We start from the raw sequence: 12626 nt of genomic DNA, 5'->3' as shown, positions 1-12626 counted from the left end.
GTATAAAAACGAACGTGTGTCAAGAAGTATCGCATATTTTAAACTCACACCAGCTTGTTTATTTTAAGTTAGAGCAATCGATATCTGCAGAAGCGTTGAAGGTTCAAATTTAAAATGGTGATTTATTTCTTACTTGGCTTCTTTGATAGGTTCTTTAACTTTTTGGGCATTACAAGAAAATGTTTCCTTTTCTTATTCTTCGAGAATGACTTATTTACTGGTGAGTTGGCAGTCTGTAGCTGAGTAACTTCATTTTCAATAGAAGAAACAACTTTTACAGGCAAGTTCTCAACTTTTTTCTCAAACGAAACATTTGCTTGTCTCTTGTCATTGATCAAAGTACTATGATCTGAAACACGGGTATCGTTCATAGTATTATCATCCAGTCCATTATCCAAAGTAGTGTCTTTAATTCTTACATTTTCTATAACTTTTTTAACTGAACTTTCAATTGGAATGTCTGGCTCGGTCTCACCTGCCAAATTGACAGTTTCTAAATCATCATCAACATCGTTGTTGACAGAATCAAACGCATCTAAGAAAGAGCTATTTTTGGAGTTGTCAGCAATCTCACTCTTAGAGTTAGCATATTCTAATTTTTCAAATGACTTTGGGCTTGAAGATTTTATGGGTATGCGAATTGACGGTTTCTTGGAAGATGTATGCTTCTCCTTCATTTTCATATCTTTATAAATAATCTCCGGCTCTCCATTAGAATCAGAAGAATCTACAATAAGAACACCAGAATGGCTAGCAGTATTATTGGTGCACTACAAAAATAGTTGGCTTCAGGATGACTATCATTAACCTGGTCGACCTCAGAATGGCTAGTGCTTGATACAACGCTAGATTTTTTAGGACTTGGTGTGCCACTAGGCTTTTTAGGTGTCAATCCTGTGTTAAAGCTCTTCAACTTTGTCTTTCTAATAGACTCTCTACTCATCTTGATAGGTATCTCGGCTTTGGCATCTTGGCCTGACTGCGAGATTGCACCATCCAGATCTTTAATCGTATCATCAACTACTATATCCACAGTTTGAGACTCATGCATCGTGGCAATATTAGGTATATCAATGGCTATTTGCGAGGAATCATTCTTCATAAGTGGTGGCTCCGCAAATTCTGATTTGATCTTTTTAAAATATTCATCATAAAGCTGTTCGTTTAATCCATCATTTGTAGATAACCTGCCAGCCAAAGATCTCTTGCTCTGCACATTATCCTTACTCTCTTTTGTTTCCTCTCCAATATGTTTCAAAATTGTCTTTTCTTCAACACCAAGCGCGCCGTTAGATAAATTCAAATTTACATGTTCCTTAGGAACTTCAGCAATATCAAGTTGCATGCCAGAATGCAAACGTACACCAGAGCCCTTATTAAATGAAGTGTCTTTTAAAGTGATATGAATTTTTGATCCTTCGGATGAATCTGATGGTGCCTGATTCATACATATAATCTTCACTGGAGAATTTGGCATGGCTATAGTATCCATGGAGTCTACCCCAGAAGCATTTCTTTGTTCATTATTTTGTCGACTATTATCTGTCATACCGGATACAGATTTGCGAGGAGATAAGGATTCTAACTTTCTATTAGACGCATTTACGTGACCTACAGCCTGACTATTAGATATGTCAACGACGCTATTATTGATTGTATTCAGGCTGCCAGATGACTCTTTTAAATAACTCCTAATCGACTGTTCAAAACTTGAATCATTAGAAGAAATTGAATGAGATCTTTGAAGTGACTTTTGGATAACATTTGATGGATTGAGCATCTCAAACGAATTGTTTGATGAAGATTTAGCTCTTGGCAACTTGAATGGGCTGTTGTTTTGAACGAACTCTTCAACTGTAAAGTATTTGCTTCCTTTTTCCAAACTTTTTCGCCGTCTTGACTGTTTTTTGATGTTTTTTTCCACCAAGGTTTCATCATAGCTATTAAACCCATTAGATGCAGATGAGTTAGTGTTGCCAATTGCTTCATTTAACATATTATTAATGTCTTGAATGGCTTCATCATCATTCAACGAAGCTTCTGTTCCTTTTAAACCACTCAACTTTGCAGTAGACTCAGATGCTTCAAGAACACTCAGATCTAAGTTCAAAATATGACTCAACTTTGCATACTCATCTGTATTGCCTTCGCAAAGTGACTTATTGCTTGCTTTATTTGCTAGTTCTTTTGTAATTGAGTCTTCTGCGGCATTTAACACAGTATTTTCTGATTTGCTCGGCGTGTCTGTGGTCTTTTCAACATTAACATTGTCTGGAAAAAAAGGAATTCCTAGCTCAAGTTCCTTTTTACGTGAAACTTCGTGTTGCAACACTTCTTCTGGCATAGGCGGATCAATCTTTTCATCAACTGGAATGCCCTTAATATTTGATTCAACTGATATTGAGCTACGTCGTTCAACAAATAGTTCGCTATCTTCTGACTCACTCGTAGACAAATGTTTGTAGGATGAATTAGCTGCTAAATTATTGTTTAATATTTGATTCTCCACAATTGGATTTTCAAATTTGACAGAAGTATTAATATGTGACTGCTCCAGCTGCTCATTCGTATCAACTCTAGACATTTTATTATCAAAATTGGCCTTCTTTGCTGTGATATCATCATTTCCATCCAAACCATCTTGATTCTGCATCCTATACTTGGCCTCATTATCTAATATATTTTCTTTACTTTCTACTATTGAAGTTTTGATAAGTGCTTGCTCGACAATATTTTCCCAGTCGTCAGGAAAACCTTCAGCAAAACACTTTTCAACGCCAAGAAAAGGGTTTTGTAGGACTTTGGATGGTGGTGCAAGTGTATAAATGCAATTGCAAGTACAGACCCGCCTTGGTGCAATAATGGATGTTATTGGTGATGTTCTTATCAATGTGTCTTTGTATACTCCAACCAAACAAATCCATTTTGAAAATTTCTTGCTAGGCATGGAGATCTCCTGTATGTACCAATCAGTGATAAGTCTCACGGGAAGACTGCTTCTTGATGGATATCTTCTTCTGAATATTCTGTAATTATCCAGCCCTTCTAGGGCTCCGCTATGCAAAATATCGATGTATTCGTTTTCCATTATGGGTGTTGTTTCCAAAAATTTTAAAGGCGAAAAAGTTCAAAGAAGTATTGGAAACAAGAATTTTAAAACGAAAAGCAGCATTAATTAGACATTCTTGCTCTATTTGAACTGATGCAAAGCATAACCACAGCATGCTCCGGTTGGTCTTATCCGGATATAAACATGCTTATGCCAATTAAAGTATAATTACCATTTAAAACTCAATGTATCAATTAAAACTTTAATATCCAAGGCATATCTTTTTGATTTAAAGACGACCAATATGGAAATACAGTAAAACAATGCCAATAGACTTCTCAAATTTAAATTGTTTTAATCAGAAATAATAGCTTTTCCCCCAACTTTGACAATAGCCTCTTCTGCATTTGGTGTAAAGTATCTAGCCTTGACAATGACCGGCCTGTTCAAGGGAAGCTCGCCACCGACAATAACATGGTAGCCAAACTCTCTTGCATCAATGACAGGTACTCGTTCGCTCTTGAGAATTTCAGTCCTCTGGTCTTCAGGAATAAGATTCCAAAGCTTGGCTGCACTGATAAATCGCGACCATGTTGCATTTTTCTTCATGTGATAAATATTCTCACCGCGCTTGCCGAAGTAGTCTGGATGATATCTCTGAAACCAGGTCTTCATAAACTTCAAGCCACCACAATTACCACGCCCACCAGAATGTTTTCTGTGCTTGTTTGTTCTACCATAACCATGGGAGACTTTACCTCTCAAACGGCGACTTTTCTTTATGCCCGACATTGGGGTCTTCTTACTTGCAAAATTTTTACAAATTTTTAGAAGAATGGAGAAAACTTCCCCAAATGAGAATACTAAAACCAGAAGAAGAAAAAAAAGTCATGGACAAACTTCAATACTATGTAGGAGATAACGTCAAAGACCTACTTTCTGAGTATAATTTGAGACTTAATAACCAACGTATATTTTTAGTAACGGATGAAATTCTCAAAGCATGTTCACAGCTCGGGCGTGACCAGATCGTTTCTTGTGGTGTTATATTGGGAAAAATAACTAAAAATGAAAATTTTAGAGTTGCTATTACTGCACTTCATATTCTCCATAGATATGCCAACCATAAGGTCTGGATAAAGTCCTCTGCTGAAATGAATTTTTTATATGGAAACAATGCCTTGAAAAGCCATGTGCATAAGGTTTCGGAGAATATTCCCTTGAATGCTGGTGTCTTTGTATATAACTCACGTGACCTTCCACTTGGTTTTGGGGTAATGGCAGTTAATCCAACATCATACTCTAGGGCCAATGGTGGAGATCCTATCGTGCTTACACAAGCTGACAATGGAGAATACATCAGACACGAAAAGAATATTGTCTGAAACACCAATATTATCTGTTTTCACAAATAAACTAGTCTTAGAGGCATTCAAGTAGCATTCAAGTAGATTTTTACCAATCTCCTCTATATTTGTTTTGATAGCTGTTTAACGTGGATATAATTTGCCCATCCACTTAGATGCTATGTTTTTAAATCACATGAACCGTTTGCTTGCATGCACTTCCATCGTGACTTTATCGCCACTTTCTTGTGCAAAAATGCATAGTCTGCCAATTTCATATAGAGTATATTCTTGAATCTTTTTTATCGGCCCAATGGCCAAGAACAAAGAAGTTGAACTACAGAAATACTTAGAAAAAAAGAGAAGGCAGAAATCAAGGGATGAAATAATGAACAAAATAGCAGAATTGTCCCGGAACAGAACCAACAATGGAATTTCACTGATTAAGAAAAAAATTAAAATGAAGAGAGTAAAGGAAGATGAGAGTTTTGAAAAAAAGCTATTTTTGCACGAAAGCTCAGATGCAAATGAAGAGTCAAGCTTCTTGGATGAGAAAACTGGTATTTATGAGCTTTATGATTATAATGGTTTGGTTTCTGACGTTAAGCATAATGAAATTCCAGATGAAAATGTCTCGTGCCCGTTTGTCGCAGAAGTGTTGGAAGAAAGCAAAAGCTATAACGAAAAGCAAAGCATTTTAAACTTAAATGAATCTTTTAGACTTTCAAGACTAACCAACAGGTTAGAAAAAATTCAAAACCAAAGAAAAGAGTTTGATATAATGTATGAGGAAACTGAAATTGTATCGCAGATCAAATATAACTTGATAACGTTTGTTCAGGGAGAAACAGGCTGTGGAAAAACCACACAGGTGTCTCAATTTTTGTATGAAAATGGATTTGCAACCGATAAGATGATTGTGCTAACACAACCCAGAAGATTTTCGGCTATTTCCATCTCCAATAGAATCAATTATGAGGCAAATGAAGACATTTCCGGATATAAAATTAAATATGAGAACAATATTAAAGCGCATACTAAAATCAAAGTTGTTACCGAGGGTGTATTGTTCAGGGAAATCCAATTGGACTTCCTACTAAAACAATATTCAGTAGTTATTTTAGATGAGGTTCACGAGAGAAGTACAAATATGGATATTCTGATAGGCTTACTGAGTAGGATTGTCAAGATCAGATTCGCTCAAAAGAATCCATTGAGGCTGGTACTGATGAGTGCTACAACAAACCCCGAGCATTTTAGACCTGTTTTAACAAACTTTCAGTTGATTAATCTCACTGGCAAAAGATTTCCTGTCAATGTATTTTTTGAGAGTAAAATTCCTGAGGATTATATTGACTGTGCATATAAGAAGATACTTGCTATACTTCAGGCAGAACAAAAATACTCAAGCAATAAGAAAAGTAAGAGTGGAGAAATTAATGTGCCGGCCGAAATTGAAAATACTTATAAAGCCTCCGTTCTTGTGTTTCTGACAAGTAAAGAGGATATTTATACTCTTAAATCGCGTCTGGATGCCTTCAATGAACAAATTATAGTTCTGCCACTTCATTCCGGACTGAGTAAATCTGATCAAGATAGGGTCTATGAGACGTTTCCAGTCAGAAAGATTGTACTGGCAACTAATATTGCGGAAACGTCAGTTACAATCAATGATATTGTCTTTGTAATTGATTGTGGGTTAGAAAAGAGAAAAATAGCAGATGAAAATGTTGTTATGTACAGAACCAGTTTTATTTGCAAAAGCAGTGCAAAACAAAGAATGGGGAGAGCTGGAAGGACGGGTCCTGGCATCTGTTATAGATTATACAGTGGGGATGCTTTTGAAATGTTTTCTGATCACAGCTTTCCACAGATATTAATGGAACCCTTTGATGCCAGCCTACTTCAGCTGAAAAACATGGGAATTAAAAATATATTTGGGTTTCCATTTATTGACCAGCCATCTGAAATTGCTATTGAAGACTCTGTCAGATTTTTAGAGTCGCTTGGCGCACTAGACCAGAATGGAAATATCACAAAACTTGGGAGGAAAATGTGCAGCTATCCCATAAAGCCAAGATATGCAAGATTTTTAGTCGTGAACTTCAATGTCTTGCCAAAGCTATTTTCAAAGCTTGTTGTAATAGTCAGCATTCTTTCTTGTGGGTTTGAGCTGAAGAGAAACGAAAGTACCAAAGGATATTTTACAGGAGCAAAAAGCGACTTAATTGTATTTCTAAAATTATATATAGAATATCTGAAGACAAAAAATAAAAAACTGCTTATCAGTAAAGTTGGCATTTCAGCTGATAAGTTTGAAGAGATCAGAAAAATGGCAAGTTATTTACTCCAGATTGCCAAAGTAGATATAGATTTTGACACAGATTTTGAACTAACGTGCGAAGATGAGAAAGAAATATGCTGCTGTCTCTATTATCTATTTGCCGACCAGCTTGCAATCAACACTGGCAGCTTATATATTTTTAACGATGATGAATTCTACATTTCTCATGACAGCATTGAGACGGAACAACAGAATATTGTCTTTGACTATATCGTCTGTGGATCTAGAAGGTCATATGTTAAGAACATTACAGTTGTGCCATCCTCACTGTTCAAGTAGAACGTTACTTTCCAAATTCAATAAGTGTTTGCTCATCAGTATATCTAAATAGTTTATATTTTATTAAATCATGCTTTTCGGCATATAATTATTAAAATTCATATAACAAACTAGAAGAGATATGGTTTGATTCAGTTTCTATGGAAACGTCGATGTTTCATCATTTGTCTTTTTTAATCCCCTGTTGAATGCTGTCCAGTGACAAAGCTTCGTCTGCTGGAAACCTCAACTTTGAAGACAACACAATTATAGATCTTGTAATGCCTCCAGGAATGCAAATATCACCAATCATATCTGACATTATATTAAAATACAATCACATATTCATTTTAGACACACAAGGGCAGTTATATTCCAGCTTCAATCAATATGGCTGGAATATAGGCAATTCAAAGAGAATTAGCTATACCTTTGTCTTCTCCTTAAATGACCTGTATAAGAGAATAGAAAGTATAAGAGTGTTTAACAACTTTGTTTTAGTTCTAGATTCTATCACCTTTGTGTGTGATGTTTCTCCCCTGAGCATTAAAAGCTTTTCAAATCTGCTCTGGAGTCTGGTCTATGAGTGCAGTGCCACTATCATAACAATTAATCACTATAGAATAGATAAGAATAAAAATAGGTTTGAGTTGATACCTAGAATGGGTGGCTTTTGGAGGAGAATAGTTAGTTACCAGGTTGAGTTTACAGATCTGCAAAATGCAAAAAGATACAGACTGTTAGAAAATAAACTAAATGAAATGTAAATAGCTAGGTTTTGCATTTCTAGCCGTGTCTTTGCTTTACTGCAAGCCGATGTGTATGACTATCTAGTGCCATCCAGTCATCCCTATAAAAGCCAGACATCGGAATGCATTCCTTGACATTTAATCTTATAATAGCAACCGTGACAATTAAAGAAAATTTTTGTCAGAAACATCCCTAATGGACAACAAAACAAAGCTTGAGGAGCTTTTGCATCAGCGGACAGAACTTTTGAGCAAAATAAAGGAACAGGATGCTTTTTTAATGGAGCTAAATGCTTTCAAACGCACATTTGTTAAGGCCCTAGTCAAAGAGGACCTATACGTAGGACTTCCATTGTCCAATTACGAACAAACTACAAATTTTGAGGCGGTCAGAATTGAAGATGAGTATCCTTTATACATATTAAACATTGGCGAAGTGCATAATATCAAACAAAGTGTCATCCCTCAGAAGTACACTGTTCCTGTTAACTTTAGAGCCTTGAGATATTATAAAAAGAGTAAAATTAACAAAAAGACCAGGGATTTCACTTGGTACACTACAACAATCTTAAATAAGAATGAAGAAGCTTACTTTATTATCCGAGATGATGAGAACAATTCATGGAAAGGATGTGATATTTTCGACCAATTTTGCCAATCGTTTGACCATAGACTCGCATTCAACAGCATTGAAGAGTGGCTTGGTCTTGATAAAGACGAGGTTCAGGCAATGGCTTGTAATTTGAACAATCAGAATGCATTTTTGAAAACCAAGGAGAAGGAAGGTACACTTGATGAGTATTTTGTATCCAAGTGAAGCCGATAGTACAAACAACAGTATTTTGTATCACGGCAGTGTGATTACATGGACAATAAAGGAATGTATCTACTCTTGTTTTATCAATGCAACAATAATTATTTTGTAATTCTATTTTAACGTTAAATTTAACAGCATTATTGGATGTGAATCTGTGGATACAAATATTTAGTTAATTACATCCATTTGCAATATACGTCCAGCAATTATCTTCCAATTGTCATTCGCTTATTGTTTATGATGCTTTTTATACTTTATTTCATTACTATCGATAGACCACATTCTGTCCGTTCACAATATTCTATTACACTTCATCATCTGTTCTTCTGCATTCGATTTGCAATGTCCCGGTCTCATTTATGTTTTCTTATCTCCAATGTTGTTTAGTCCCCAAATGGTCGACTCAATTTTGAAAGAAGCAAAAGAACTGTTTAAAGAAAAAGAAAGTGAAACAACATGGTTTAAGATATTTGGAATATTTGACAGACTACTAAAACTAGTTAAAACCAAGGAGGACACGATACAAATTATCCCTGCAGTTTCTGATCTTCTCATACGTTCTTTACAAAGTGATAGATCTCGTCTCAATGGAATTTCTTTGGATTTTTTGAAGAGCTGTGCAGAAATTGCTCAAAAAGAGGTCAACTTCAACTCTTTCATTCCAGTCCTCATCAAATTGACAGGAAAGTCCAATAAAGTTTTTGTTTCCAGATCTATGGATGCACTTTCAATTGTCTGTAAATTTGCTGACTTGAAATGTATTCTCAAAAATATAAACGACTTTATTGAAAATCCAAATAAAAACGTGCGGTTTGCAGTATTCAAAGTTATTGAAATTAGACAAGGTGATGCACGCGATATTTTTGCAGGAATGGTTGAAAGGGGCCTGAAAGACCCAGCACAGGAGGTAAGAAGCATATGCAAAAGCATCAATATTGTTCGCACTGAACAGCCTATTGTTGAGAAAGAGGTCAAAAAGAGTGTATTGGCGTCTGTAACTCCGCGCAAGAATTTCAAGATTGATACTGCATATGTTGAGATTAAGAAACTTGAGGATGCGGTGATGAAAATAGCAAAAGACCAAGTTGTGAAAAAGCCTATCAGCTCTGATTTTTTCGAAAAGCTGAGTCAGTTAAAGAAAGAAAGAAAGTTTGTACTAGAAAAGAAGGAAGATGACCTAACGCCAAGGAAGCTTGATAGATACCTGAATAAATATAGATCAACATCGCCCATTGGTATTTCCGAGTCCCTAGCTAAGATAACATCAATAAAGCAAAATAGAACACTAATAAGTACAATTGATGGCGCAGAGAAAAGTGATCAAGTTGTAAATATGTCTGCAGAAGCATCTTTGGTGCCTAATGTTGATAGAGCCACCAGTGTGGTTATAAGTATGCCTGAAGTTGATGCCCAAGCAGCATTAGAAGCTGCTAATCCGCAAGTAAGCTTCATCCAAGAAACACATTTATTTAAAAAGGAAATGAATAGTTCAACATGTAATGACAATTCAATTGACCATAAAATTCTGAAAGATGATATTCAGCTTGAAATCTCGGCTTCAGATCAAAATGTTGGCACGATTGAACCAGAAGAAATTATTGAAGAATATAACAATAGTATTGTACTAGAAAATGGAACAAATGATATGTCTTTTGTTGAAGCTATAGGCATTTCTGAACTAAGCTGTTCGTTTGCTAATATGTCTATCGAGCCTTCCTTTCAGGCATATGAGACGTCTCCTGAGATTGTAAGATCCTCAACTATTATCATGGGACCAGAAAATCGGATACCAATTCAAAAAGAAGAGTATGCCGTAAACCAACAAGATGAGCATGCCAATTTAGTTATCATTTCCTATGAAAAGCAACCTGTTGACATCCATCAAGACAAATGTGTGGATTTGATAGAAGTACATAAAGATAAAGAGAGAATCTGTGCTAAAACAGAGCAGATTAGTGGTGATAATGTGCAAGGAGGCAGTGCTCTTGACATTGAGTGTGATGTTCAAAATGAAAAAAATGACAAAGAAGATGCTTGTGAAGAAACTAATGATAGACTAGTAGTCGAAGAGTGTGAAGGGGATATTGGCCTTAGTACTTTGTCTCAACAGTCGCAAAATATTAATAAAAATGCCTATTTGAATGTTTTGACAGCTCATGAGTCTCATATGGATGTAGAAACAGTCAAAAATGTGGGAAAATGAGTCTTCTCTATTAAACCAAAATGGGAATGTCTGTATCGACCAGGCTGCAATTATTTCAATGTATGAGGATGAAAACCAAAATACTTGTGATAACACACAAGAAAGCATGGAAAATAAAAGATCTGATGTGACAGTGATCTGTCCTGCGGCCACCCAGTTTGCTTATGAATCTGAAAACTTTCAGAATACTGTTAAAAATATATCAAAGAATACCCCAGTAATAGATTGCAATGACTCGTATTTAGATAACATCTGTACAGACATTGATGTGCTTCCCAGTCTTGGAAACTTTAATGGCGATATCGCTAGTTTTATTGGAAAACTCTCAAAACCCACGGCTGATAATGAAGATGCCACTCAAAATAATACACTTTATATGAGCAATTTGAATGATACGGTTGTTATTGATTCGGTTCAAAGTAAAGATCCCAGTAATGTGTTTCATCAGCCATCAAATAGTGCCAAGCTCTCATGTGTTAGACTATTTAATGAGTCAATATTCTGTTCTGACGAGGAGCCATTTATCAAAAAAAGCCCTACTTTAAAAGATAAACCAGGCTTTTCGATAGATATTACTTTGGAGCCATACTGTGAAGATCATTCAAATGAACATAGCTGTTAAACATTAAATTTAAATATTTTTACAATATTATGGTTTTATTTGGAATTAGCTTTGGTTATTGTACTGTCAAGCTTTATTTGATACATTTGTTTTTCTAAAACAAAAGCGTCAGATAATGGCTTGTTTTCTATATCCTCCAGCAATGTTAAAACCATCCTTTCCAGCTCTTCAATTCTCTGTCTTTGAATTTGGATTATTTCTTCATTTACTGTGCTACTCATCTTATAAAAGTCAACACTGGTATTTTTGGATTTGATTTCGTCTATTTTTGTTTCATTTGCCTTTATTTCTAGATTGGCTAGTCTTGCAGCAAAGCCTAAAGTACTTAAACTCTCACTCAGGCACTCTTTTCTTGAATCGATCATACAAAACGCTACCAGGTTGGTTTTTCTGGTAAGTGTGTCTTGAAGAAACCTTGTCAACTTTGAGTCTCTGAATCCAAAGGACTTATTGTTCAGCAGGTTGTTAACCAGGGTTCCCAGTGCAAGCAGGGATCTATTGATAAACGATGCTTCTTTCATTCTTTTTGCATCATAGCAGGCCCTTTCGCTTCCTGCAAGATCTATAAAAGTCAACACTGTGTCTTTCTTTTTGATTTGAAGAATTGCATGGCTTCTTGAGGAGTTCAGGTTAAAGCTTGTTTTTCCACTTCTCCTATTTTCCAAGCATTTCTCAACAAAGAAAGCCACCTGGCTTAACGTTTCAATTTCTTCGCTATGCATTCCTGAAACAATAGTCTTGTCTTCAAATGAGTACATTTTTAACTCTTTTTTAGTGAAAAGATCAAAAATTTTCTCATTAAAAAGCTCAACAAACGAAATCTCCAAATTATCAGGCAAAATATCTTCCAATGCAAGCTGCACGATTCCCTTTTCAGTATCTCCCATAATTGTGTGCGTCTTTCCGCTTCCTGTTTGTCCGTATGCAAAAATGGTCGCATTTTCATTTTGTTTGAACTTGTCAACAATATTTTTTACAGTCTTTTCATAAATTCCAAGTGTACTTTCCTTGTAAAACACTGAATCAAAGACGTCAAAGGATATTTTTCTTTGATGGATAGTGTATGAAGCAATGTTGTCAGCTACATCCCAAATGCTGTTTGAAGCATTCCTTATTCTCAGGTGAATTTGTATCGTCTTGTCCATTGCACAAGTTAAGTCAAGTCGTAAGTATCAAATGGTGAAACAGTTACAGAAGATGTGTATTAATCCATAAAATAAAGGTCACAACTATGATTT

The 12626-nt window shown here is 35.6% G+C and overlaps 10 protein-coding genes across 10 annotated transcripts; 6 read left to right on the top strand and 4 right to left on the bottom strand.

Moving 5' to 3' along the window:
• Nucleotides 1–122: 122 nt before the first annotated feature.
• On the bottom strand, nucleotides 123–677 carry VICG_00052 (uncharacterized protein; the record flags this gene model as incomplete). The annotated part of the gene is made up of 1 exon (XM_007603443.1): nucleotides 123–677. The coding sequence occupies one exon, from the start codon at nucleotides 675–677 to the stop codon at nucleotides 123–125; it is 555 nt and encodes a 184-aa protein (XP_007603505.1).
• Nucleotides 678–727: 50 nt separating this feature from the next.
• On the bottom strand, nucleotides 728–3088 carry VICG_00051 (uncharacterized protein; the record flags this gene model as incomplete). Its single annotated transcript, XM_007603442.1, has 1 exon — nucleotides 728–3088. The coding sequence occupies one exon, from the start codon at nucleotides 3086–3088 to the stop codon at nucleotides 728–730; it is 2361 nt and encodes a 786-aa protein (XP_007603504.1).
• Nucleotides 3089–3403: 315 nt separating this feature from the next.
• On the bottom strand, nucleotides 3404–3841 carry VICG_00050 (uncharacterized protein; the record flags this gene model as incomplete). Its single annotated transcript, XM_007603441.1, has 1 exon — nucleotides 3404–3841. One exon carries the CDS (start codon nucleotides 3839–3841, stop codon nucleotides 3404–3406), a length of 438 nt encoding a protein of 145 aa, XP_007603503.1.
• A 62-nt stretch (nucleotides 3842–3903) lies between these two features.
• Nucleotides 3904–4434, top strand: VICG_00049 (uncharacterized protein; the record flags this gene model as incomplete). The annotated part of the gene is made up of 1 exon (XM_007603440.1): nucleotides 3904–4434. One exon carries the CDS (start codon nucleotides 3904–3906, stop codon nucleotides 4432–4434), a length of 531 nt encoding a protein of 176 aa, XP_007603502.1.
• A 274-nt stretch (nucleotides 4435–4708) lies between these two features.
• Nucleotides 4709–7018, top strand: VICG_00048 (uncharacterized protein; the record flags this gene model as incomplete). Its single annotated transcript, XM_007603439.1, has 1 exon — nucleotides 4709–7018. The coding sequence occupies one exon, from the start codon at nucleotides 4709–4711 to the stop codon at nucleotides 7016–7018; it is 2310 nt and encodes a 769-aa protein (XP_007603501.1).
• Nucleotides 7019–7206: 188 nt separating this feature from the next.
• On the top strand, nucleotides 7207–7764 carry VICG_00047 (uncharacterized protein; the record flags this gene model as incomplete). Its single annotated transcript, XM_007603438.1, has 1 exon — nucleotides 7207–7764. The coding sequence occupies one exon, from the start codon at nucleotides 7207–7209 to the stop codon at nucleotides 7762–7764; it is 558 nt and encodes a 185-aa protein (XP_007603500.1).
• Nucleotides 7765–7942: 178 nt separating this feature from the next.
• On the top strand, nucleotides 7943–8563 carry VICG_00046 (uncharacterized protein; the record flags this gene model as incomplete). Its single annotated transcript, XM_007603437.1, has 1 exon — nucleotides 7943–8563. The coding sequence occupies one exon, from the start codon at nucleotides 7943–7945 to the stop codon at nucleotides 8561–8563; it is 621 nt and encodes a 206-aa protein (XP_007603499.1).
• A 394-nt stretch (nucleotides 8564–8957) lies between these two features.
• Nucleotides 8958–10766, top strand: VICG_00045 (uncharacterized protein; the record flags this gene model as incomplete). Its single annotated transcript, XM_007603436.1, has 1 exon — nucleotides 8958–10766. One exon carries the CDS (start codon nucleotides 8958–8960, stop codon nucleotides 10764–10766), a length of 1809 nt encoding a protein of 602 aa, XP_007603498.1.
• Nucleotides 10753–11388, top strand: VICG_00044 (uncharacterized protein; the record flags this gene model as incomplete). Its single annotated transcript, XM_007603435.1, has 1 exon — nucleotides 10753–11388. One exon carries the CDS (start codon nucleotides 10753–10755, stop codon nucleotides 11386–11388), a length of 636 nt encoding a protein of 211 aa, XP_007603497.1.
• Nucleotides 11389–11423: 35 nt separating this feature from the next.
• On the bottom strand, nucleotides 11424–12533 carry VICG_00043 (uncharacterized protein; the record flags this gene model as incomplete). Its single annotated transcript, XM_007603434.1, has 1 exon — nucleotides 11424–12533. One exon carries the CDS (start codon nucleotides 12531–12533, stop codon nucleotides 11424–11426), a length of 1110 nt encoding a protein of 369 aa, XP_007603496.1.
• Between the last annotated feature and the right edge of the window lie 93 nt (nucleotides 12534–12626).

Source organism: Vittaforma corneae (assembly GCF_000231115.1).
Source record: "Vittaforma corneae ATCC 50505 unplaced genomic scaffold supercont1.1, whole genome shotgun sequence".
NCBI classification, from domain to species: domain Eukaryota; kingdom Fungi; phylum Microsporidia; family Nosematidae; genus Vittaforma; species Vittaforma corneae.
Note: the sequence above shows the minus strand (reverse complement) of the source record. Positions and strands in the feature narration are given on the sequence as shown.